This window comes from Podarcis tiliguerta, assembly GCF_965153285.1.
Source record: "Podarcis tiliguerta genome assembly, chromosome: 9".
NCBI lineage: Eukaryota > Metazoa > Chordata > Lepidosauria > Squamata > Lacertidae > Podarcis > Podarcis tiliguerta.
This window is the reverse complement of record NC_139542.1, coordinates 74,230,689-74,256,244: the sequence shown is the minus strand read 5'-3', so window position 1 is coordinate 74,256,244 and position 25,556 is coordinate 74,230,689. Positions and strand designations below refer to the sequence as shown.

General features: G+C 43.1%; 2 protein-coding genes across 17 annotated transcripts in view; one reads left to right on the top strand and one right to left on the bottom strand.

Moving 5' to 3' along the window:
- The window catches only part of SH3TC1 (SH3 domain and tetratricopeptide repeats 1), a 120,497-nt gene that overhangs the window by 84,839 nt on the left and 10,102 nt on the right, over positions 1 to 25,556 (bottom strand). The window lies entirely within an intron of this gene.
- Positions 1 to 25,556, top strand: part of ABLIM2 (actin binding LIM protein family member 2) — a 66,738-nt gene that overhangs the window by 36,271 nt on the left and 4,911 nt on the right. For 2 of the 16 annotated variants that reach the window (XR_014501968.1, XR_014501970.1), the window contains 8 exons: positions 4,839 to 4,940; positions 6,402 to 6,455; positions 12,566 to 12,618; positions 14,755 to 14,899; positions 18,085 to 18,143; positions 20,635 to 20,689; positions 22,794 to 22,874; positions 23,456 to 24,620. Coding sequence is in view for 2 of the 16 variants with exons in the window: in XM_083399021.1 (XP_083255147.1) it covers positions 4,839 to 4,940; positions 6,402 to 6,455; positions 12,566 to 12,618; positions 14,755 to 14,899; positions 18,085 to 18,143; positions 20,635 to 20,689; positions 22,588 to 22,595; positions 22,794 to 22,874; positions 23,456 to 23,569 (671 nt within the window). In the remaining 14 variants the exon portion in view is untranslated. Of the gene's footprint in view, positions 1 to 4,838; positions 4,941 to 6,401; positions 6,496 to 12,565; positions 12,619 to 14,754; positions 14,900 to 18,084; positions 19,410 to 19,748; positions 20,690 to 22,587; positions 22,654 to 22,793; positions 22,875 to 23,455; positions 24,621 to 25,556 lie in introns of those variants that run through there. The other 14 variants (XR_014501974.1, XR_014501979.1, XR_014501976.1 and 11 more) reach the window with 10 other exon arrangements.

The window sequence follows — 25,556 nt, the reverse complement described above, 5'->3', positions numbered from 1 at the left end:
CACATTTTCGCCCAGAAAGCGTGGGCGTGCGCTTCCGCAACCGTGGACCTGGAAGCGGTCCGTCGAGCACTGCAGGAGGACTCCTTCGCTCTAGCCAAGATGGAGGAGGTGCGCAAGGGCACGGTGAAAAACGACGAGTTCCAAATAAGGGACGGATTGCTCATCCGCAGAGGAGCACTCTATGTACCGGGAGATGAGCTCCGCGCGAAAGTACTGCAGCAGTTGCACGACGCGCCAACCGCCGGGCACTTCGGCAAGGAGAAGACGGCGGAACTCGTTGCCAGAGATTTCTGGTGGCCCAAGATGAGGGGGGAAGTCGCGGAGTACGTCTCGAGGTGCGACACTTGCCAAAGGGCCAAGTCAGTGCACAAACCTCCGGCAGGACTGCTCGAACCGCTGCAGACCCCGAGCGAACCGTGGGAGAGGGTGGCACTGGACTTTGTCACGGATTTACCCAGCTCGAGGGGTAAAACGGCAGTGCTAGTGGTGGTGGACATGTTCACTAAAATGGCCCACTTCATTCCGTGCGCGAAGGTGGCCACGGCAGAACAGACCGCCAAACTGTTCATAGACCACGTCTTCAGGGTGCACGGACTGCCACGGTCTATCTTGTCCGACAGGGGGCGCCAGTTCATTTCGAGCTTCTGGCAGAAGCTGATGGGTTTCCTGAACGTCAAGATCAACCTAGCGTCGGCGAGACACCCGCAGACCAACGGACAAGCGGAGCGCGTCAACGCCATCATGCAGCAGTACCTGAGATGCTATGCAAATCAACAGCCGACGACATGGGTGGACTACCTGCCACTCGCTGAGTTCGCTTACAACAACACGAAGCACGTGTCCACAGGGGTGACGCCGTTCTTCGCCAACAACGGGAGGCATCCCAGAACCTTCCCGGGATTAGAGAAACTGGGGGAGGGGGAGCCACAGGCAGCGGAAGTCTTGGCGGCGGAATTGCAGGAAGTCCACGATCAGCTTAGGAGGCAATTAGAGCTTGCAAAGCACGCATACAAACTGCAGGCTGACAAGCACAGGAGGGTTGGTGAAGACATACAGGTGGGAGACTGGGTGTGGTTAGCGGCCCACGCAGTGCCGACCAGATCTTTAGCTAAGAAGAAACTTGGACATAAGCAACTAGGACCTTACCGAGTTGAAGCACAGATCAATCCGGTGGCCTTCCGGTTGACACTTCCGGAAGGATCCAGAATGCACCCAGTATTCCATAGGTCGGTGCTCACGCCCTACAAAGCACCTCACCGATTTCAGGCGCAGGGCACGGCACCAGACCCGTATAGGGAGGCCCCCCCAAGGAGGGAGTCGCCAAGAAGGGAACCCATCAACCAGGTCACAGAGATTTTGGACTCGAGATGGGGGGAGGAGGGAGTAGAATATTTTCTCGCAAGGGAAGGTACCCCGGCCAGCGCCAACAGTTGGGTGCCGGACTATGCCCTGGACGAGCCTCTCCTCAAAGAGGAGTTTCATGCCTTGTTCCCACACAGGCCCATGCCAGCCGAGTATTTCGACGACTGGCTTTTCACACCCACGCTTTCTACCAGCACGTTCCAGGGATTCACATCGGACGAAGAACCAGCATTAGAAACACGTTCACCGGAGGGCTCGCCCTCGGGGTTTGCCTCAGACCGCTCGTTTTGGTGGGACAATCGAGGAGAGGAGAGGTGGCTGAGGGGCCCTTGGCAGGGAACGGACCCAGAGGGGAACGAGGGTGAGAGGGACATGGACGTGATGGGGGAGGACGTTGGGTTCGAGCATGGCGGCACGGAGATGGAAGCAGAGGAGAACGAGGTCGGCGAAGACATGGAGGACGAGCCGGATTTCTCTAACTGGATGCACGCCACGGGGGACGAACTGTATCCACCATTCACCCCCACAACGACGGAGCACCCAGCACCCCCGCCGGAGGAAGGGGAGGGGGGAAGGGGGGGCTTCGAGGGGGGGATGGATGTCAGGGGTTCAGGAGCAGAGTCACAGGAGAGGGAAGAAACGGAGAGCGAGGGGGAGGAGTCGGAAGGAAATGTCAGCGGCGACAGTAGTCCGAGGTCTCTGAGTCTCTCCAGTGACTCGGAGGATTCACAGAAAGGGGCCCCCATGGTCAGGGCAAGGGGGACACCTCGGGAAGAAGGGGCCAGAGGGGACTCAGAGAGTAACAGCTGGAAATCCGGACCAGCTTCCCCCCCAGAGTGCAGTAGGGGGGAGGAGTCCAAGGCATCGGGATCAGGGAGCGCGCAGGCAGAGGGAGAGCGTGAAGCAGGAGTGGCCACACCCTCGTCAGGGAGCGAGGAAACGGTCATCAGGAAAGTTAAACGCGCGCGCGCGCCAAGTTCAAATGTACAGGAGGGCGGCAAGGTGGGCAGCCCGGGTAGGGAGCCAGGTCCTAAAGCACGCCGAAGAGAGGGGGAGGAGTCAGAGGGGTCCAGCTCTGCGTCAGAAGAGTCCAGGAGGGAAGAGACCCCGGGGGGTAGTAAGACCCAGAGGAAGAGAGAGAGAAGGAGGAGGTGGAGTAAGATTAGAGTTTTAAGCTGGTGCACAGGGGGCGGAGATCCAGATAGAGCTTCGCCGGTCTAGAGCTCAGACGTAGAGCTGGGACGCTGAGATTTGTAAATGGAGACTATTCTTCAATAAAGACTTTGATACTGTACTACCGGCTAGCGTTGGTCCTTGGTGAGCTGGGACCCGGAGCCAGCTCTGACATGAATGTATATATAATAAATAATACATTTTACATCATAATACCTGGAATATGGCATTATATATCCGTGACTTGATAATACAACACACACATAAAATAGTATGGAAATCAGAGGGTTGAGAGGGGATTATAGGGGAGACAAAGTAGAATTTATGACCAGTTACATCAGCAAAGCTGTGTCCCCACACTCTGAAGATTTGCTTTAGCAAATCTAGCCTGTAGCTATGTGTGTCATGACACTTTCTGTGAACTGGATTTCCCATACTGAAAGCAGTTCCCCCAAAAGCTGTGACATAAGAAAATTCCAGTTTTGTAAATAAAGTTGTTGGGGTGTAGCTGTTCATTACATTGTTTCCAAAACTGTAATATTGTACTATTCTATGAAAAAGCAGTTAATTAACTGCAAGGAGATGGAGGGACAATATGTGGAAATGAGACAATTTTTGATATATTTACACGTGTCTGTTTACTTCAAGTTCAAAGAATTCAAAACAAATGTCACAAGAGAGGCCTTTCAATCTGAACCGTTAAAAAGAGAAAAATATCATGTCTGGTGCCAAGCATAAAGCAATATCAAAATGCAGACAAAATATTTTGCAGAGAATAAACCCACTGTTTCAGTTAAGACAGTGTTAATAAAATTTACTTTAAAAATGCATTCCTTTTTTACATAATAAACAGGAAGGAATTTGTAACAAACCTAAGAAGCGTACATGTCACAAATCTAAGGTGACTATGGCTAAAACTGAAAATAAAAAGTAAAGCGAAAACATAGGAGGGAAAGCGAAATCCATATAAAATAATCCTAGGCGAGAAGGCAAGTAGGAAGCCCCTATAAAACTACCTGTCGTACATAAAGGTGAGTGGGGCCAGGATTTAGGGGTGGGGGCTAGAAAAAAGAGAGGTAAGAGGGGAAAGCTGGGAGCTCATCGAAAAAGGCGAAGGCTTAATATAATGGGAGCTAATCATTCAATCTGTAGTGCTCTCAGGGTTTTACACGATAACCTTGTCCAGTTATTTCTTAATGTACAGTGGTGCCTCGCAAGACGAAATTAATCCGTTCCGTGAGTCTCTTCGTCTAGCGGTTTTTTCGTCTTGCAAAGCAACCCTATTAGCGGATTAGCGCTATTAGTGGTTTAGCGGCTATTAGCGGCTATTAAAGACTTAAGGGATTAGCTGATTAGCTGCTAAAAGGCTATTAGTAGCTTAGCGCCTTAGAAAAAGGGGGTGGGGAGCAAAAAAACCCCTCAAGAATCGCAAGACATTTTCGTCTTGCAAAGCAAGCCCATAGAGAAATTCGTCCTGCGAAGCGCATTGAAAAACGGAAAATCCTTTCGTCTAGCGGGTTTTCCGTCTTGCGAGGCATTCGTCTTGCGGGGCACCACTGTATCTTCCTTCTTACTCTAATAAGCACTGATAGCTTTGCCTCCTGCATGCATTACCAGCTTCAGTAAAGGCTTCACTGATGCTTTGTGAATTTGCTCTGCAGCTCAGTAAGGAATTTCTTCACCTCAGCAATTATGCTGCAGCTTTAACTGGATCAAGTGGGTTCAGAGCAGGGATAAGAAACTGATCTAGAATCCAGTGAAAACTCAGGTCAAATGAAAGTGTGGACAAGCCCTTACTTCCGAGATGTTTGACCCAGACTAGCTCCTTCTTTGAGAGTTTAGGGAGCCACCACTAGTTTGAATAGTTGTCCCTCAGCTAGCTTCATACATTCATGGGGGCTGATATGGTCCACCCCAGGACGTTTTGGGAGAGGATGCAACTCTGATGATAAGATCTGTATGTGGTGCAAATGATGTTGGGCTAAACTTTTAGTGAAGCCATTTCCTACCCTTCTGCATAGCATAGTTGTTAACAAGTACAAAATCTTAAATACTTTCCTATATAGGTTTTAAGATTTGAGCCATAGTGCAGTATTGCAGATACTTACAGAATCAGAAGCTGCTGGGATGTTTGAAATAATTTGGGGCTTCCTAAGCCATTGTTGGTTTTTTTTTTAAAGAAAATGTTGGATTAAGAAGTCATTTGAAAAAGCTTTTCTTTTATGCTTGAATTTATCTCTATTTTGCTTGCCATTTTTTTGTTTTATATGCTTTTTGTTTTTGTTTTGCTCTTCCTCTTGGAGGCAGTGAAAGTGGTCGAAGCACTCCAAGCTTATCCATGTGCTCAGACAGCAAATCTTCATCATCGCTATATCAGCAAGCACCTAGACATTTCCATGTCCCAGGTAGGCATTCATTGCTTTGTCCTAATCTTTAATTGCCATCATCTGTAATGCTTGCGTGTATAAACAATAGACAAACAAATTTTATTTTTATATAAACCAAAAATATTTAATGCTACACTTAATTGCATTTTATGCCTAATATACAAATCTTAATTTCCATCTATTAACAACAATTTTCTAGGCCATCAAATTAAGAGCCAAACTGGAATATTTTCCTTTGCTATCCAAGCCATCTTTTCCTTTGCTTGCAAGCATCTGGAATCCAATTTTTATTGGGGCAGCAGCACTGGGATACCTTTTCTTACCACGTAGCTTCCCTGATTTAAGTCACACTCGCTTTGCTTCCTACAAAGAACAAAGTGAAAAGAATTTTGGGAGATCTCTGGTTGGGAGAGCTCAAATAATCTCTAGTTTGGCCTTTAATACTTCAAACTGGGCCTGACATGGCAACCTTTAAACACAGAAAACAATCAGATCTCATGCATCACATCTAGTTTAGCCCCAAGCCCTGTTCAGGCCTTATACTTGTGTGTAAAACCATCGCATGAGCAGAGATGGAGCTGCGTTGACTAATCCGTCTCATGCCAAATGCACAGGAGTAGCACCTCCCTCTCACATCCTCACATATAGCATGAACATCAGCTGGGAGGCATCTGGAACCCTCAATCACTTAGGACTCTGACAAACTTTTTTTTAAGGACTTAGAGCTACTGCAAAAAAAAGTTTGGAAAAAATTGATCAGAGCTGGTAATTTATATGTTAATGCTGGCTGGCTGAACTGGATACCATAAAGATAGCTAAATCTTTTAAATTCTCTTAAAGGAATGAGTAACTCTTACAAAAGTATATCAGATGACATGTCTCCCAGATATTTACATTGCATTGTGTATACTTTCCATACAATCTGGAAGTCTGAACAATCCAGACAGAAGCTTTCGCGTGATACCTCCCTGCAGATATTCATGTTGTATGCACGGTCTGTATGACGTTGAGGGTGAGTCTGTTCACATCTTGGTTTTACATGTGAGGTTTAACAGCTGAACAAGGCTTTAGCCACATTAGGAATATGGGAACATTTCAGCCACATTTTTTAAAAATGCATTTTATCATAAAAAGAAAGATGAAAGAATTGAGCATTCATTGCTCAGCCATCTTAAGTACACTGCAGAAAGGTCACACGTATAAATAAATATGTTGCTGAGTTGATTCCTAACTTTTTGCTCCATGGTCAGGAAATCTGTATACACGGAGTCCTTTGAGGAGTGCAAATCTCCTTCCATGAACACAGCAACAAGTTAGGAACCAAGCCAATGCTAATGTCTCATTTATTTATATGCTCAAAATTAAGCAATACATTACTCGATATCTGGGGTGGTGGTGGAGGTATTTGATAAAGAGGAAGCATATTTCAACCGCTTGCTTACTGTTTGGGTCTTCTTCTTTTTCTTTCCTTCTTCTCAGACACTGGAATAAAAGATAACATCTATAGGAAACCCCCTATCTACAGACAGCATGGTACAGTCTGCTTTTCTCTGCTGCCGTGTGGTCTAGCCAGGTCCTTTTCCCTCCTTATGCATGTTTACCTCTGAGTGTGTCCCACCACTCTCTGCTCATTTGTTCCTATCACTATTCCGGTTGCATGAATGTATGTCCAGGCAGACGGGATCTTATTTCTTTGTTACTGGGCAATCTTGGACACTGGTGCTGGTCTCCCAAAGATCCATCACTATTGTGTCCTACGCCTCCAAGGGTGGTTTTTTGTTAGTTTGTGCTTTTTGCAAAACAGTACAGTACATTGTTAGTGGGATTCACCTAGATCGTTGGCTTATATTTCCCTCTTTTCTCTTAACAGTTCCTGCTGTAAAATATTTTACAGTCATGGCACCCTAAATTGCCTTTTAATTCCTGTATGAGGTATCCTGTTTCTGCTGCTAATTCTTAGCAATTCTCTGCTACAGAATGCAGTTTGGGGTTTGCCTGGAAACATCTTCAAACATCTTAATGGGGATTAAAGTGTAAAAAAACAAATAAATCATGTGGCACGCATGAAGAAGTGAGAAGAATTGGGGAAATGACTGTCAACAAATGCTGCTGTTGACAAAACCGTCGAGAGGCTGAAACAAGGTGACAAGGAAAGGGTCAGGGTCAGGCCAGGTCAGATCCACTTCAGTAGCTCTTTTGCAGATGCTCAAAGAGATGAATGTGTGCTGGCAGGGAAGGTACATATATAGCTTTATTTCAGTTACTGGGACAAGTGAGCCTAGGCCAAAGGCAGAGCTGGATGCCATGGTGCTCACCACTCCCCCTGCCTTTGCATCTGAAACAGGGTGATGTTGTTCTCCAGCTCAGGGTCCTGGAAGTCAGTTGTTAGAGGTAAGGCTGTGAGCTGGAATCGTGACAGGGCAGCATTATGGAGAGGTGCTAGCAAGCAACTTGAAAGTGAATGGAGGCCTCTTAAGCATCTCTCCTCCAGGCTGCCTCTTCTAGGCTTGGCTGCCTTGTGGAGAACCAGGCCCGGCCTCTGGCCTAAAGATGGGCACTTCCCCTGTGTTCCATGTGCTTTCTTCCTGGTGCATTTCCTGTGCTCTTGGGCTTGGTTCGGTAGCGTGGGAGGCACTCGGATCCTCTGGCCCATCAAAGCACCGTGAGGGAACCTGAGGCTGCCTTTGATCACCACTCAGGAACCTGGCATAGCCGGTGAGACCATAGCCTCCAACTTAAGTATCCTGATCACTGCTGGAAGCTGGGTTCATTATATGGCCTATTCAGAGACAAATGCCGCACCACTGGTCCCAGTGATGGTCACACGGGGTTTTGGATAACTTCCTCAGGCAGGCCTCTCAGTCAGGTCACAAAGTCCTTCTCCAAGCCCTGGAGCCCCTAATAGGAAGGTGATGAAAGGATGTTTTTGTTGTTCCTGTGCCTCAGGACAACCCGTTGTTTTTGTGGATCTCGTGAAGCTGTAATGGATCTTGTGGAGCTAATTGGTAACTTTGACCAGGAAAGATGCACATCAGATTATTCCAAAATCAATCATGCACACGAAGGGGGAGCATGTCTCAGGTACATATGAAGATACATATAGTGCAAAAGATAACAATGTATTATCTTTCAAGTTCAATGGATTAGTGGCTTGGAACCATCAGATTTGGAAAGACAGAGATGTCAGCAGCATTTCTAACTAAAGTAGAAAAATATTGGTGGCGCTCCGTGAATATTTAGACTCTCTACCAAAATGCAAATTCATTGTAGTTATGAGGCAAACATCAAAATGCATTAATCAGTTGTTGAATTCTGCATTATTCACCACCTTTTCTTGCATGCTAGATTTTTGCCTTGTGTGACACAGATAAATCTTGCATATAAGCCACACATCCCAGTGAGGTCACTCACTGTTTGCTTCCGCCCCATTTTCTTCTTAGCCTGTCCTTACATAATAATGTGGTATTCTGAAGATTCACATTGGTGACCTATCTGTCAGGATTCGTACAGATACAAGGCAGGTGTATTGTGCTAAGAAAATAAAAGTCTGTGCTTCTGTTCAGTTATCTGAAAACTAATAAATACTAGAGAAGGCTAATTACATGATATTTGCCCTGTGGTTTAGGGAGCATTAGGGGATGGTTAGTCCCTCTGGTGTAGGGACATGTCATGCTCCACCTTTGGTTCCCACCCTGCACTCAGCTCTCACCTGAGGCTCCTAGGAGCTGTCAGCATGTGACAGCAGCTGCACCCTGAGAAACGGCTTCAACTGGTCAGCTAAACCAGATGGGGAAGCTGATGGGTCTCCAACCCTCGGTGAGTTAGGGAGTTCCCCTGCAGGTGAAGACAGGCTCTAGCAGATAGAGCAGACAAGACCAAGAGGGGGTCCAACAGTCAAGAAGGCGGTTTCTGCTCATACTGTAAAAGGAAGTGAGGGGCAGATGGGGCCTGTCAGCCTAGGAAGGTAGCCCATCTAGGAAAAGGAAAACTCTGCAAAAGCTTTCCTGCTTTGTGGGATATCTTCAGGAGGAGAAAAGGCTAAGGAGCAAACCCTACACAAATCTGAGTGGAGTCCCTAGGGCAGTTGGATGGCACCTTGTATGCCTCCTTCCGGCAACTCCTGCAGCCAACCTGTTTCCAAACGCATTGCTTTCCTTTCCCCCCTGCGAGGCAGAGAGGGGAGTCTTGTAATCTGGGCAGCCCAGGACTTCCATGCACACTGCTCGGGCTTGTATGCTGGGGAGCTCACATCAATGGAGTGTTTTGACTTCACCCCCAGAGACGCACTTCATTGTCTCTCAAGACAGACGAATGCCAACAAGGCTTTATTGTTGGAGACATAAAAGTGTTTATATATTTTGCTATAGCACACAATAAATTATTGTAAGGAGGTTAGTGTGATCTAAATATTAATCCCAAGTGTAGGGCACACACGTGGCTGAAAGACATAGGGAAGGATATAGGGCAGATTCAAAGCATTTGCTAAACCTCTGGAAAATGAAGACAGCTTTTAAAAATGAGGGAAGTGAAGACACATTCTTTATTTTAGAGTTGGTGGCTTGGATCCAGGCTTAATCATGCTTCAAGTAAACCCCTTGAAATTAATGACTAGCTTAGAGCCCATTGGTTTCAGTGGGTTTACTCTAAGCATTATTAAGTCTGAAACCAACCCTGCATTTCTGTAACACAGAACAAGAGCGGTTCAGCCCCCAATGCAGTTACCACAGGAAACAGTTAATCAGTTGTGGGAATTTGTTCTTTACTGTTAGCTGAATGAACTGGATCCACTCAAGATGGCTAAATCATGCATTGTCATAAAAGGATAAGAATCCATTGCAGTATGTTTATGAAACTGGATTAGATGACATGTTATGAGACATTTCCATCGCATCGCATCACATCTGCTTTTGAGTATTCCAGTTATTGTGAGCATAGTCTTCCAGAGTTGTGGTTATGACATGCTGTCAGTTTTGAATCAACCCAGATCATGTCAACAGAGAAGGATGTTGCTGGCGAATTAGAGCTCAGGTAAACATGGCATGATCTGTATCTCCTGCTGTTATTTCAAAGCAGCCATGGTGGAAATCGTGGGGGTGGGACCTGCTAATTTACTTGGGAAAGTACAACTGGGGTAGGAACATTTAATCTTCCTATTCTGACTTTTTCCTGTCTAATTCCTTCCCATAGAGGATTTAGTGTCATTTCAGGGAGAGGGGAACACAGCAGGTACAGAATCACGTAACAGACAGAACTGAAGTCTTGAGGTCAGAGATGGAACAAGCAGCATGTTTCAGAGAAACCAGCAGTTCTACACAAGCCAATAATTTATTGTAGCCCTGATGGACCTGATAGCAATTTCTAGCTGCCTCAGAATTGTGTTTTATTCCTTGACCATTGACTCTAGAGTAGTCTTTCTCAACCTTGGGTCCCCAGATGTTGTTTGGCTACAAGTCTCATCAGCCCTGACGGCTGGCCTTTCTCACAAGGGATGAAGGGTCATATATAAATTTAATAAATAATAGCAATAATGCTTCATATTTACATACATGAGTTAACCGCCATATTTACTAGAGAGAGAAAATTCATTCACAGGAAACAAATATGCAGACCAGATGGCTGTCTCAAAGCACAAAAGGAACACTGAGTACATGGAGTTATTTGTATGTAAACAGAGACCTGAAAAGCTAGCTCCATTAGACCTAAAATATGTCTTGTTGAAGAAAACAAAGTCCATTTTTCTGTAAAGATCCATGGAAACAGTCATTTGTTCTGAATAAATCCCAAAACAAGTTGCACAAATCTTCTAAGAATCAAAGCTAGCAAATGCAGTGCCAACTTTAAAAACCTTTCAACAGAACTTGGGGGCAGGAGAATAGGGCAGCAAAAAAAGATTCTTTCACTAACAGTGCAGCTACATTTTAAAACCAGAATGAGAAACTTCCGAAAGACTGGGTATTGATGTCTCCCTGGCCTGCTTTACGTAACTAAGACTCTCCATCTTTTATTTTACATTAAGCAAGTTTTAGGATTGTGAAAATTAGTTTAGAATTCAGCATGTGAATGTACTTTGTCTTTCAAAACATTTACTACCTGTGGAGTTGGGAGGCACAGACTCTCTTTTCAAATGCTCTATAAAGCTTTTCGTTTTCTTCCTCTACTACAAAATCTGCCCTGGGAGTCCATAGGAGTTCATCTCCTGTCGCATGAAGAGTGGGGGCAGCAATGATTTCACCTTGAGATGAGAGTTCTGCTTAATTCTTTTGTGCTGAATTTAAGGCTTAAGATAAGCCATATGCTAGATTCTCAATTTGTTTTGGTTAGTTCCAGCTCCTGGTGTCACAAAAATAACCATTTGATCCAGTCATGTGGCATTTCCAGGAATTATTTCCTGCTAGGCTGAATTTTCCAAGCATTTCAGCTATGTATTGTACAAAGAGACTTGTCTGTGTTATTTAATGTGGAATTACTTCCACGGTAAAGCTGCAACATGGACTGGACAATTATTCCATTAGATCTCATGCTGATTCAAGGAGGACTTTAAACTTACTGACATTTATTTGTGCGATCGATCGTTAGACAGTATTTGTGGGGATAAAACACTGCAAGACTTTCCTCACCATGTGCTCCGCAGTGTTATTTATGAGGTTAACTCTAATGAGATTATGAATACTGGTCCACCTAACAAAAAATAGAGTTTGTGGCCATAGCAACAGATTTTCTATAGAATGACTAGAAAGATATGATAGAAAAAGATACCATGTTTCATGTGTCTTTTAGCATGGAGATGTGCAACTGTGCATATTTATTCACAAGTAGTCCCATTGAGTTCATCAAGTCTGATGTGCTCCATTTAGGCTATGTCTAAGCATACATCTCCTGGGAGATTTCCCTGCTTCCACATATATGCAATTTACACCTACAATATGCAGCTGAGAGCTGGAAATGCAGGATTTTAAACCTTGACTGCCATTAGATACCACACTTAGGTTTGCCTTCTTCAGCTACGTCCTGGCTCCTGAAAAACAGCTGCTTTGTTTTTAATGGATAGGATTTGTCTGTTTTCTCTCTCCTTCCCCACCCCACCCTGCACAAACTGCACATTTCTAAATAATAGTTTATTCCAAAAGGTACCACAAGCCTCCAATAATCAACAGGGAAGCCACCTTGAGATTCCTGCCACTTGGTGGGAAAAGTGAAACAATCGTTTAATTTATGCTACACATACTTCATTTATTTCTAGATGTCACCCAGTGTAAGCCAACTGTCTAGCTTTGGCTGCAAATGGAAACAGATGAAGTGCTTGGGGAAGGACTGGGTACATGGAAGAGAATTGGGGGATGTGGTGCTATGAAGGGTGAATTTGGTTATGACTCATGAATAGGCCAAGCTTCTTACCAATAGGGGGGAAGCAGCTCAGTTTATTTAGCCACGGATGTCTCCCTCATCTCTATAAAAACAAGGCCTGGATGCTTGCTAGTACACCGGCCCTCATATTAATTTCATAATTACTGACAAATGTAGCATTTCATAACCCTCTTTTTGCAGGTTTGTTTATATAAGCTGTTGTTGTTTGCAGATTACACTTTAAAAAACAAGCAAACCAAAATGCTATTTTTACTCTGGAAATTCTTTTTATTGTCTAGCGTCAAGAAAATCAGATGATGACAGCAGTAGTTGTGATCAAGACAGCAGGAAGGTAAATTTTGAAGGCATCAGAATGATAGTTTCCTACTGCATGGGGACAGTTTTTGAAATGGTGCTTAAAAAGCAATATGCCCTCCTGATCTTTTTGTTTTATCGTTTGCTTTGAAGTGGCAAGAAATTTAATTAAATATCTGTGATCAATCGAATCGCATCCAGCAGAATGGTCTAACTGAAATCAGCAGAACTCCTCCATTGAAGTGGTTCCAAAGGTTTCTGACCGCAGCCCAAAATAACACCCAGTGCTAATGAATCTAGGCTATGAAAACTATTAGCAATGGAAAGAAATACAAATTATAATAATTAAGCCCTTGGTGAAGCTCTCCACATTTTTGCACTATAGCTTTTTTCAAGTCCAGATACATTTTTGAGTGTCTGGTTCAAGAATTAAACAGACTCCTAGAAGTATAGATGACGTGGAACTTGTTCCACTTGCGGATTATCCACACAATTGTCCTATCAGCACATCACCCAGCCAAGAGTATGTTGCATGATCCAGAAGGTGGCATTTTATCCTGGCTGGTGTCAGTATAACAATGTGGCTGACTCAGTATTTCCTTTTGCATTTTGTGTCAGCCAAGGTGTCGGGGTGTAGATTCATATAGGTAGGCAGGCAGGCATAGAAAATGAAAAACTGGTAAGCCACTTTGAGGAAAACTTTCAAAATGTATTAGGGGTATTAGGTGGTAATGTCACCACACCCAGATACCTTATAAGTAGGGCTGCTTCATTAAACAAACCAGTTCATTAAAATTAATGTCCTAAATGAACCAGGCATTATCTTCGATGCAGCAAGTCAAGCTCAGAGGTATTGAAAGCTCCCTTGCTCTGCTCTTCAGGCAGCTGCACCAGACTTCACAAACCAGGCACATTTATTCATGTCATCAAGTCAAGTTGGTATATGTTGCCGGGGGGGGGGGGGAGAGACTCAAGACAAATGCTTACCGTTTTTGAGTTCTCCCTGGCACAGCACAAGATGAGCAAGCTATGCTGTGCTTCCTCTTGAGGGTTAAAGTTGGCCTCACGCTGGGCTGGGCAGCACCCAGAAGCGCTGAGATTTTCTTTGGCCACTTCTGTGCATGTCCCAGCCTGACATGAGGTGAAAGGTTGGCTCCTCACCCCTCTTCAGAGTCGCCAGCACTTGCCAGAAGGCAGGGATAGGGAGCAAGGTCTCTTTCTCTTTCCTGGGTGAGCAGAAGGTGAGAAACTCATCCACCAGCTTTGTTATCTCACACAGATTGACACTCAGTTTACGCAAAACACTGTAGTGAGATTTCAGTTTGTTTTATTGCTCCGTATTCTTAAGAAGAACCCAGATAGGCACTTTGGCACTAAATGATTCCACACCACAGTAAGCAGAATCTCCGGCATCTTGCCCTTCATCATTTTCAGGACTTGATTTTTTAGGCCACTGGTGTGGCTAGGCCTTTGATCGAGCTACATAGGTACTTTATTAGCCTTCATATAACAGTGTAGTTGCCTGGGGTAAATTACAGGGGGTCAATGCATAATCTCTCATTTCATGCAAATATTAAAGGTGCCTGACCTTTAAAGGTGCAGAGGGTGCCATGATACTAAGAGTGCTTGCTCTGAATAATTCATTTTTCATCACCTGATTTTATGCATGCACAAAATAATTGAATAATCACTGAAACCTCTGATAATTGATTTTTTAAAAACTGAATGACAGTGCTGCTTGTAAGACTGGTCAGGTTTTTTGAGCACTTGGACTGGGAGGGAGGAAGCATTTTATCTTCGCAATAAACATTCAGAGTCGGCTGTAAATGGGCCTGGCATGCTGCTGATGTTGGTTTAAGGCATGTTAAACCCTGACACCCCCCCCCCCCCGACATGAAGGCAGCTTGTCAGATTTGCTACTCCTTACTTCCTCTTTTGGTAGGTTGCTCATATTCATAGCCTGAAATCTTACTGAAATTGAAAAGCAGTAAGGCAGCAACAGGAATTCCATCCTTCTTAGCATCTCAGTGGTGAAATACTTTCTTGCTGATACAAATGGTTTCAAAATAATGATAAAACTTGATTTTACTTTCATCTTTCACACGGTCAATTCCTCCCTACATGAATTTTCGGGAAAGCGTCTCATTTTAATGCTGGGATTTGTTCTTCTCAGCTGAAATCAAGTTGGCTGACTTTGAAAGGGGAGGTGGATGCCAGAACTAACTCTCCAGATCTGGATACTCAGTCACTCCCACAAAGTCCTGGAACCGACAGAGAGCTTCAGCGTTTGCACAGTAACGCAAACAGTACCTACTTACGTAAGTACTGGAAGTTCCCACCCCCTTCGTATCTGGTAAAGTAAATTGACGGAGACCTGATTAACACAATCAAAAGAGTCATGTGGGCACATTAACGACTGGCAGATTTATAATTGCTTGTTGCTCAAGCCCACTTCATAAGATCCATGAAGTGAAATCGTAAGAAAATTGTAAGGTGGGAGTTGAATAGCAATGAGATACAAAAATATATGATCAGTGGGCACATCTTTAACCTTTTACTGAAGCAGGTTGGTGACAGTTACTGAGATTATTGCATTAACACAGCTGTAGTGGGGCATGGAGTTTTTCACCAGAAATCACCTACAAGTGATGGCATTGAACTTCAGCTGTTTCACCTGTATTCACAGTCGCTTCAAAAAGTGCAATGGAAAGCACATTGTGGGAGGTTTCAGGTCTCCCATCAACATTCAGCCAAAGATGTAGGGCGTGAGACTTAGGAGGGTCTGTATGGCAGCCCTCTGCAACCTGGTGCCTTCCTGCTATTGTTGGAGTACAACTTGCGTAATCCCTGAGATGGATGGGGATTGGAGTCCAAAATATCTAGAAGGCACCTGGGTGGTCTGTAAGAAGACAGCTGAAAGCTGTATATTTTATTGAGGCTCAAACTAATGCCACCATACTGGAAGAGCCACCATACTGGAAGAGCCACCATATATTGCATTCATACTGGCAGAGAAGGTGCAGTGTTTGCACACCCTTAACCGCCCATTTATCGATAGAGGGATCCATTTAATATGGAAGAATAATGACTAGTGATCCGTGAAAGCAAGTGTCCAAAAACTTCGGGCCACTTAAATAATAGCATTTTCAAGATTTGCCAACATTTCCTAAAATATTTCATTGCAAAGTGTCTTACTGGAAAGTAAAGATAGAATGAACACTTGTCCCTGTTATACATATTTGTAAATCTGTACTATCCATATTGCACCCCCACCGCAATATATAAAGCAGGCATAACTCCTATAGTTTGCCCGACTGATCATTCAAGCCATTGCATTTTCTACTAGGTGCAACTTCTGGGCCAACCTCAGGGGCAGCCCCACATAGAGCATATTGCAGTAGTCCATCTGGGAGGTTACTAGCAGATGTGGCAACAGTAGTAAGGCTATCCTGGCCACAGTGTCTTCCCAGCCTAAACTAGGCACTTCTAAGCACAGATGTCACCAGGGGCTCTAATGACAAAGATGGATCCAAAAGCACCCCAACACTATGAGCTGCTCCTTCTGAGTTACTGGTAAAGCTTGCGGAAGACACCAAGGGTGCTGCAGAGTCTGTCCTGGGCCTCTTCTTCTTCATTGTCTTTATAAGTGACATGGATGAAGGAATTGAGGGGATGGTCATCCAATTTGCAGATGGCACCAAACTGGGCAAGGTAGCCAATGCTGCAGAAAACAGAATCAGGATTCAATATGCCCCTAACAATTTGGAGAATTGGGCCCTTATATCAAGCCAGAACCATTCCAGCAGCCCTGTGACAAGAGCTATAGCAGGAACCATTCTGAATCCCATAATAGCATTATTTTGCCAATATAGTCTTGTGGTCCAGTTGTTCAAAGTGTTTACCTAAAATGCAACTAAATTCTAGTTCCAATGAAAGTATTTTTCTGGGTGTTTAATTAAATAAATAAATGTTGTGTTTACATATTTTTGCAGCTTGCCATCTAGCTCTCATAAAATCCCAAATGATCTGCAGAGAAGCTCTTGCCATCATAACATTCTGGGTACAACCCAGAGAGAATTAGCTAAGTCCCGCTGAAACTAATTTGGCAATCTGATTCTACCCTTGTTTATTCAGAAGTGATTCATACAGAATTAAAATGTGCACAGGATATCACAGCAAGAACCCACCAGCAGCATACAAATTAATATGGCTAACTTGACCCAACAACCCGCCTCCCCACATGCAAACCAACCATTCCCTGGGCCCCCAGCAACCTCTCTCACTACCTAGGAAATATAATAAAGGAATAGAAAAAGAACCTACCCAAGTGACGCTGACATAAAACCCCACATACACACCAAGTATTACTATCCCTCTTCCCCGCTTCTTCTTCCTCAACTTTATTCTGTGTACAACACTAATGTTTCACTTCAAATGCAAAAAAGATTCTTAAACCTGAAAAAATATACAAGGCATGTACTTTGGTAAACCAATAAAATCTTCAATAATAATTATTTTTTAATGTTCACAGGATCCTAGATGTAATCACACTGTTCAGCACTTAAGGTCTTAGCACTAGGTACTTCTGGACCGAGAGGCCTCAATGCTCGCTGATGGCTGCTTTCTGTTTTCTGTTGCATCTGGAATTGTATCTATACCCACTGAAATTTGACATTTTATTTAACACCCACGATGAGTTGCTTTTGATTCTGAACACTTCTCTGAATTGAAATACTGTTCAGTGTTTCCTTTAGCCTTAGAAATTTCATTCAGTTCTAAATCTTCACAGCTGAGCCAGTTTTACCACTTGGCTTCTCTGAGCCACTCATACCTCTTCATTTTCTTGTGGAGGGAGGGATTTGTCTCATTTCACTGCCAGAGGCCAGAGCAGATTACAATATAAACACACCCACAAAATTTCCAAGCAAGAATTAGATTAAATGAATGCATGTGAAAGCTTCAAAGTGCATCAAAAATATATTTTGTTTAACTGACTGGCCATCAATCGCCAACCCAAATGGAAAGGTTTTTCTATACTTCTAAATGTGCCCAACCTAGAACATCAAAGGGAGTATCTGGAAAACGCCACATGACCCCAAAATGTTCTGTAGAAGTTGAGGCACTCTGCAGGGCCGGGCGGTTTTCTTTTATCCCTGCTCCTTCCCTCATTTTTGAGTATAATACAGACATTTTATGGAAATTCAGCCCTCAATTTCAGACTGGAAGAAGTCTAATGGATATAATCCTTATATCTGCTCAGCCTTCATGAAATATGTTAGCTTGTTGTCCTATAAAATAATGTATAACATAAAAGCAGCTGCATTTATACACAGAAACTCAAGAGTGGATGTGGCAGATTCTGCCTCCATTTTGATACATTTGACGAGACCTGTCTATTTTCTACACTACAACTTAAAATTATTGAGGCAACCTCTTGCTTATTGAGCTATGCATATATCAGACAATGCATTTTAAAAAGATATATCTTCTGTCTCTTTTGTAGGATTTCCATATTCCAAATCTGCTTCTCTTCCTGACTATGGAAAGAATGGGTTACACCATGTAGGTAGACATAAAAATGTCTTAAGTGCAAATACAATGTCATATGGGGTTAGGCTGATGAACCATCTAGCTTGCGCCAGGTCAGGCTGTTTGTTAGCCTGATCTGGCATAAGGGGTGAGTAATCTATGGCATGAGGGCAGATTCAGCCTCTTGCTGAATTTCATCTGGCCCCTTGAAGGCGTGGGTTGGGCCAACTGACAGTTGATGAGGGGCAGGGGCTCTAGACTTCTTTTTTTAATTGTGTATTCAGGATTCTTTGTGTTCCCGGCAGTGCTCAAATGTGCTCTAGCATTCAAGTTCATTTGTGACTCTAAAACTTTTAAGATGGTCACATGCCAAAAGTAGCAATGCCTCAAAAGTTCCACACTAGAAATATTCCTGTTGTTGTTTTTCTACTGTCACCTTTGATGCACTTTGCCACCACGGCAATGTGCCAAATTGAAATCAGTTCTTCAGTGCAGCCACTCACACGTACGCTTCGTGATGATGACATTTTTGTGAAGCTGAGCACAGCAATCACAGCCTGTTAAGAGTGAGAGTATAGTGCTGGCACGGTGGCACAGCGCAAACATTCTGCGCTTAAATAAAAAGTGTGGGGAAGGAGATAAAATTCCTGATCTTTTTTCCAGTTCCAGTGGCTTTGCTTGTGTGAGCAGGGTGAGGGTCCACTGCTGGAAAAGGCAGTGGTGGGAACATGGAGGGAACGTAAGCAGTGGCCTGGGAGGAGCATAGCTGTCAACGTTTCCCTTTTTTAAGGGAAATTCCCTTATTCTGAATAGGATTCCTCGCCAGAAAAGGGAAAAGTTGACAGCTATGGGGAGGAGTCAAAGGAGGACAGCACAGTTCAAAGTTGCAAGAGTATTGAAGAACATTTATGTATCAGGAGGGGAAATCAGTACAAATCTGCACTGAAAATGTTTGTTGTTGCAAATACCTGCAATAAGACATGTGTCTGGAGAGGCCCTGGATCTGCTTTTGCAGAAAGGGCCAGCTGTCAGGTGGCTTGATCACAACTTTAAGAGCTGTCCTCAGGTGGGAAATGTGATTTTTACTTCTGTATGTTCTGATTTTTTTCTGTGGGTAAATATATTTGGCTACCAGCTCCATAGACTTCTGTTCCTCTTTAAGGCTATCTCCAAACAGATGTATTCTTCCACTACTCCTTTCTCTGTTTCTCTCTCAACTTGGGGGAAAGGGTTAAAAAGCCCTCCTCATTTGATGTGGTACCACCATGGCTGGTTATTTTCTTTTTTAAGAACATAAAGGTAAAGGTAAAGGGACCCCTGACCATTAGGTCCAGTCATGGCCGACTCTGGGGTTGCGGCGCTCATCTCGCTTTATTGGTCATGTGGCCAGCATGACTAAGCCGCTTCTGGCAAACCAGAGTAGCGCACGGAAACGCCGTTTACCTTCCCGCCAGAGTGGTACCTATTTATCTACTTGCACTTTGACGTGCTTTCAAACTGCTAGGTTGGCAGGAGCAGGGACCGAGCAACGGGAGCTCACCCCGTCCTGGGGATTCGAACCGCCAACCTTCTGATCAGCAAGTCCTAGGCTCAGTGGTTCAACCCACAGCGCCACCCACGTCCCTTTTAAGAACATAGAGACACTTTAAATCTGATGAATGTGTTTATCATGATTCATAATATGTAAATTTGACATTGTTTCTTTAAAGGAAGGAAAATAATCACCCCAATAAAATTCATAAGCAGAATTACAGGCAGCAACCGTTTGATGTTTGACCAGAAAAGGGGGCGGGAGCATAACGGGGCAGCGCAAACTTATGTTCGCTCCACCGTCACACACAATGACCTGGAACGCAACCCCCTCGCAAATCGGAGGTTGCCTGTACTTATGAGGAAACATTAGAATAGGCTCTCTTTCAAGCTAAGTGTAAAAATAAAATGAGAAAGTGAAGTGAATTGCATTAGCTTAAATGTGAGCTTGACATTAATAAAAGTAAATAATGGAGCATTACTTCAGTAAGATGATTAACAGTGAAATCGTATTTATGACTACTCAGAATTAAGCCCAAAAAAGCTCAGCTTAGCTAAGTGTGTATAAGATGCAACCTGATAGGATTGTTACTTCAGTGAAATAATTAATGACAGGCCCCTTTGGACAGAGATATTTCACACAACCATTGTCAGATACCTCAAGAAAAAACAGCACCTTGAAATACAAGGTTTGAACCACACCTAGTTTCAGTAATAAAGCTGCAAGATAATTCGTATGCCTAAAGAATTCCAAACTAAAAATTGGCTTTAGTAAAATCGCTATTGTTTTTATGGTGGTTATAGATATTTATAGACCACTTCAAAAAGTTTCATCATATCCCTATCCATATGCATGTTGCCGCTGACTTGTCACTTTCCCATCACAGGTAAAGTGTTATATTAAAGAGTGCATGCTATAGATGGCATTTTTCTGCATTATACTTTATTATTTATTGAATTAATTTACAAAACACCGTTTTTCTTTCGGTCCTAGGCTGCAGATATGGCCCAGTATGACACCGACCAGGATTCTACTTGGGGAAAGAGAGGTATACCCCAAAACTGTCCCATTTCTGCCTTTCAAAGGAAGGGGGGTCAGGGAGGGAGGGATCTCAAACCGCTGTTCTCCGTATGAGTTGTGCTAAGACTGCATAACCTTCAAGCACTCACCAGAACTGAGCAATTGGCAACCTCAGAACTCTCTCTGCATACCACTAATAACAAACAAACTTCAGGCTGCTTTGCACAATGTAGAATGGATTTCATATTTAATGCATTTGCATCAGTGGGCAGGAGTTGCAAACTTAGCATCAGATTACCAGCATAATTGCTTTTACGACGTATAATCTTAAGGTTTGGGTCAGAGAGGTCAGCGGGGTGTGCGGCTATAGTGATTTCACAACCTCAGGGATGGTTGAGATTTCACTGGTTTTCAGCTGGTGGGTTGGGACCTGCTACTGAATTGAAGTCTGACCCAACGTGGGTCACACAGATGAAAGCTAAAAATGAGGAAGTGGGTCTCCAAATTACTTCTTCAGCTAAAACCCAGTCCCAGGTCTAAAAGGTTGAAAACTACTGGATCAGGCATTAGGGCCATCATGAGAGCATCACACAAACCTCCTCTTCTAGGTGGTAATACTGAATGTGTTTTAGCCCACCCTTTCCCATTTGTACAAAACATGCCAACATAACAGCCATTAAGGATATGTTAGTGTTATTATATGACGTGCCTGCACTAAATATATATTACTTGTTGAAGCATATGATAAGGAGTGCTATATCATCATCTTAGTTTATTACTTGCCTTTCACCCTAAGGTCCCAGGGTAGGTTACAACAACTAAAACAGAATTTTAAAATAAAACACAAAAACAGTTTAAAACGTAATCACAAAACTAAGGTGGGTCCTGAAAATGTACACCTCACGTGTCTTTCGCATTCAATGAGTATTGCATAAAGAAGAGGCGAGAGTTCCACAGTTTAGGGACTGCCGCCACCACCTAAGCTTCTGAGCGTGGCAGATCTGCCACTCCTAACACCTGAGGGGTCCTTGGGAAGGACGCAATATTTCAGGTATTTGGGGCCTATGACATTCAGGGCCTTAAACACCAACATGAGCGTCTTGACCAATTCAGCTGTTTCAAAACAGGGGTTGGGCTTATGTGTGGTGTGAGGGGAACCCCAGCTGGTAACTTGGCCACTGTATTTTGGAGCTTGCAGCTTCTACATGGTCTGACTCCACACAGTAAACTTTTTTGATGGCAGTCGACAGGGAGAAGTTGATGGGTGTAGGGAAGAGGATATATTTAATACTCTGCAGACCCACATGTGTGGGATAGCTAACAAAGGAAAAACAGCTAGTGCCTGCTTTTAAAAACAACGGGACTAGTACATAAAGAGCCGCGGTAGCAGAGTTTAAATCTTATCATTAGGCTGATTAATGAAACATAGGAATAGGCTATTCAACCTCTTCTACCCTCCGTGAAACAGACCACACTCTGAAGCAAGTTTAAAAGTGCTTTACTTATTTAATCCAAGGTCACAGGCACACTTTCTTTATGCAACAGCAATAAAATACAGGAAAATGTTCTTGGGTAGAAAAATGCAGCAAAGCAGCCGCTGACACATGTCTGAGGCAGAGAGCTAACTTGAGACGTGTCTGCCTCCATTGCTTGCAGTGTGAGAGGGATGGAGGGAGAGAAATAGGAACAGGAAACAAGCCTTCACTCTCAGGAGAAGGAGGGGGCGTGACATCATTGAGCCTACTCTAGTGATCTAGAACTCTGTGGTCCTTAACCCCTTCATATACTAACTAGCATATATGCATTGTTAGGTTTGACTGCTAAAATCTCCCACAGAATAATACTTGAACCAGTTCTCAAAATGTAGTATATAAGCAACAGCCAGTTCTGCTCTAACCTGCCAGTTTTTTCCCCTGTCTCTTGCAGAATACAAGGTAAGGGTTGCTGTTGACAACACTTAGAGAATGTTGAGAATCAGCCCTTCTTAACAAGGTTCAGTATATTCCTTTTTCTCCTTTAGTCCTTTTAAAATCAAATACATCAAATATAGATACAAATATGTTCCATTTGCATTTTTAAAAATTTCCACAAGGGATGCATCTTTCTAGTGTCACACTTTCTCTTTGCATTAGGTCTATCCATATGAAACACTTATTGTAACAAACAGAGTTCGAGTGAAGCTACCAAAGGATGTAGACAGAACTAGGCTGGAGGTAAGGAATGCATTTACTTACTTATTTATTTTTAAATTGTATGTGTTGGAATTTCCTGAGCAGATGTGGCATTTGGAAGGTGAGTGGCACAGAAAGTAGCAAGTTAGTGATTGCTAGATCCAGAGTTGAAGGACTCTTCTAGTTGGGTTGGGGAAAGAGGTTCCTCCCCTTCTGGAGCAACCAAAGTTGTCCCTGCCTCTGGATTAAGCGAAGGGCTCTAGAATATCCTCCATAAGTCATGTGGAAATACCATGGGGTAATGGAGGCCATGGACAGGCTTTGAGCCTCCACACTTGGTGTTTTATTATTTTATTTTCTGATCCTGATTGGTATCTACCTGTCCTTCTGTTTACTTGCTTTGTCTTTTTATGGCTTACTGTATTTTCATTTTGATTGTTGGTTGCTTTGAGTGCTGCGGGCAAAAAGATGCAATGCAAATTTAATAGAGAAGTATTTTCTTTGACATTTTAATGTATGATTTTGGGGCAAATGGTTTCTGAAATATGTTGTGAATTTGATTCAAAACTTCACATTTTTATTTCTAGCATAATACATGCTTTTTCTTTCTTTTCTTCTTCAAGCGTCACCTGTCCCCTGAACAGTTCCAGGAAGTCTTCGAAATGAGCATTGAACAATTTGAACGACTTGCACTTTGGAAAAGAAATGAGCTAAAGAAAAAAGCTCTGCTTTTCTAGCCTCCCGTAGACAAACTGAAATGTGCTTAATGAAAACAAACTGCACTCTTGCCACAGCTTATCATCTGCGCCTGCTGTTGACCCTTTGTCTAGCTTCATTGTGTTAGGGGTAGGGACAGAAAATTGGAGAGAGAAAAAACATGGCATTTGCATGACCCAGAGGAATATCTCAGTAGCTACTGGGTCTTCAAAAGTATATAACAAGCCTTGCTTTAAATTAATGATTGCTTTAGCTGTTGCCTGTTGCAAAAAAAAGAAGTAATTTTAAATAAGAAGGAAATGTGTAGTTTTGACAAAAAAATCGGCTACTGTTTTGTTTCTACATTTTGCACTAGTGAGCAAAACCTGTACAAAATCAAAATATGCTGATGAAAAAAATCTTCCCCAAGAGGGTAAAAAATGTGCTACTTTGAAGCAAATGTGATAAAGGCCAAAGAAAAGCATGTCAGAAAGTCACTCTTGCCAATGTTTGTGTGTGACATCTTTTTAGGAATAAAAGCAAACCTATAATAAAGCACTTTAAGTCTCATTCTCTCACTTAAATACAATCTGCTGTTCCACATGTAAGTAGCAAATGAAAAATAGCTATCCATCTTTTATTTTAGTAAAGATAGATTGTGATGTACATGTGTTCAGAGTACCATTCAGACAGTTCAACATGCAACCTATTTTAGATGAAGTACTTGATTTAAAATGCCTGAACCATTTATTTCAGTGGGACAAAGTTCTAACTACTTTGGGTTTACCCAGCTGGAGATCATGTAGTAATTCAACTTTCACATCACAAAAATGCGTAAATTCTTGTGTGTCATAAGGCTGTGCAATTCTGACTGTATTTCTATTTTTTCTACATTTCACATACAAAGAATGTGTAACTAATATTGATTCTATGCACACAGTGGTTGTCCATATTAAAAATATTGTTTTGTAACTCACATGTTATATGGTTTGTTACTCCACTGTTCACCTCTCTTAAGGAGGTGCTGCTATAGAGAGAAGTAAATAGAAAATTCAGTTCACATGTGGCGTCATTAAAAAAAAAATCTATCAATAATATAGAACCATTTGTCTGTGTTTGCATGCACCTGTGCAAAGAAACTTCTGCCATGATATCCTGGGTTAGTCAGCTTCCTCTTCTCTGTCTTAAGATTCTCACCAGATGCAGTAACATCTGGCTATACCTACCAGCAAATTCCTCACCTCCAGCTTTGCTTACTGCCCAACCCAGTGGTTTTCAACCAGTGTGGCGTGGCACCCTGGGGTGCCTTGAGAAAGAATGATAGTTGGTCAAGGGAGCCATGGACTCAAAAAAGGTTGAAAACCTCTGGCCTAACTGGATGAAGCATTTTGGAGACGTTGGAAGCTTGCACAATATTTTGTGACATTTTCATTGGCTTCATAAAGGTTTTGGCCTAATATGATTTTTTAATAAATCAACTACAGTGGTACCTCAGGTTAAGTACTTAATTCGTTCCAGAGGTCCGTTCTTAACCTGAAACTGTTCTTAACCTGAAGCACCACTTTAGCTAATGGGGCCTCCTGCTACCACTGCGCCGCTGGAGCACAATTTCTGTTCTCATCCTGAAGCAAAGTTCTTAACCCGAGGTAATATTTCTGGGTTAGCAGAGTCTGTAACCTGAAGTGCATGTAACCTGAAGCGTATGTAACCCGAGGTACCACTGTAATCCTATGGGTCATCAGGTTTTTTTACTATGTTTACAATGGGAGTTTTAGCCCCTTGTTAGCATGCCATTTGTATTTTGTTTCAACAGCGAATTGCCCTCATTCTGCTACAGATTACTTCTGGACCATACCTATTAATATTCAAGCCACTAATTGAAAAAACTTGATAGAAGTTTGCTCATCTCAGAGAGAAAAATAACTCTACACGAAATGGCTGCTGTTTTGCTTTTTAAACTTAAAATAGTTGGGAGCTTAGGCATCTGCAAGCGGTCAGATGGGCAAACAGCATCGTAAGAAATACACT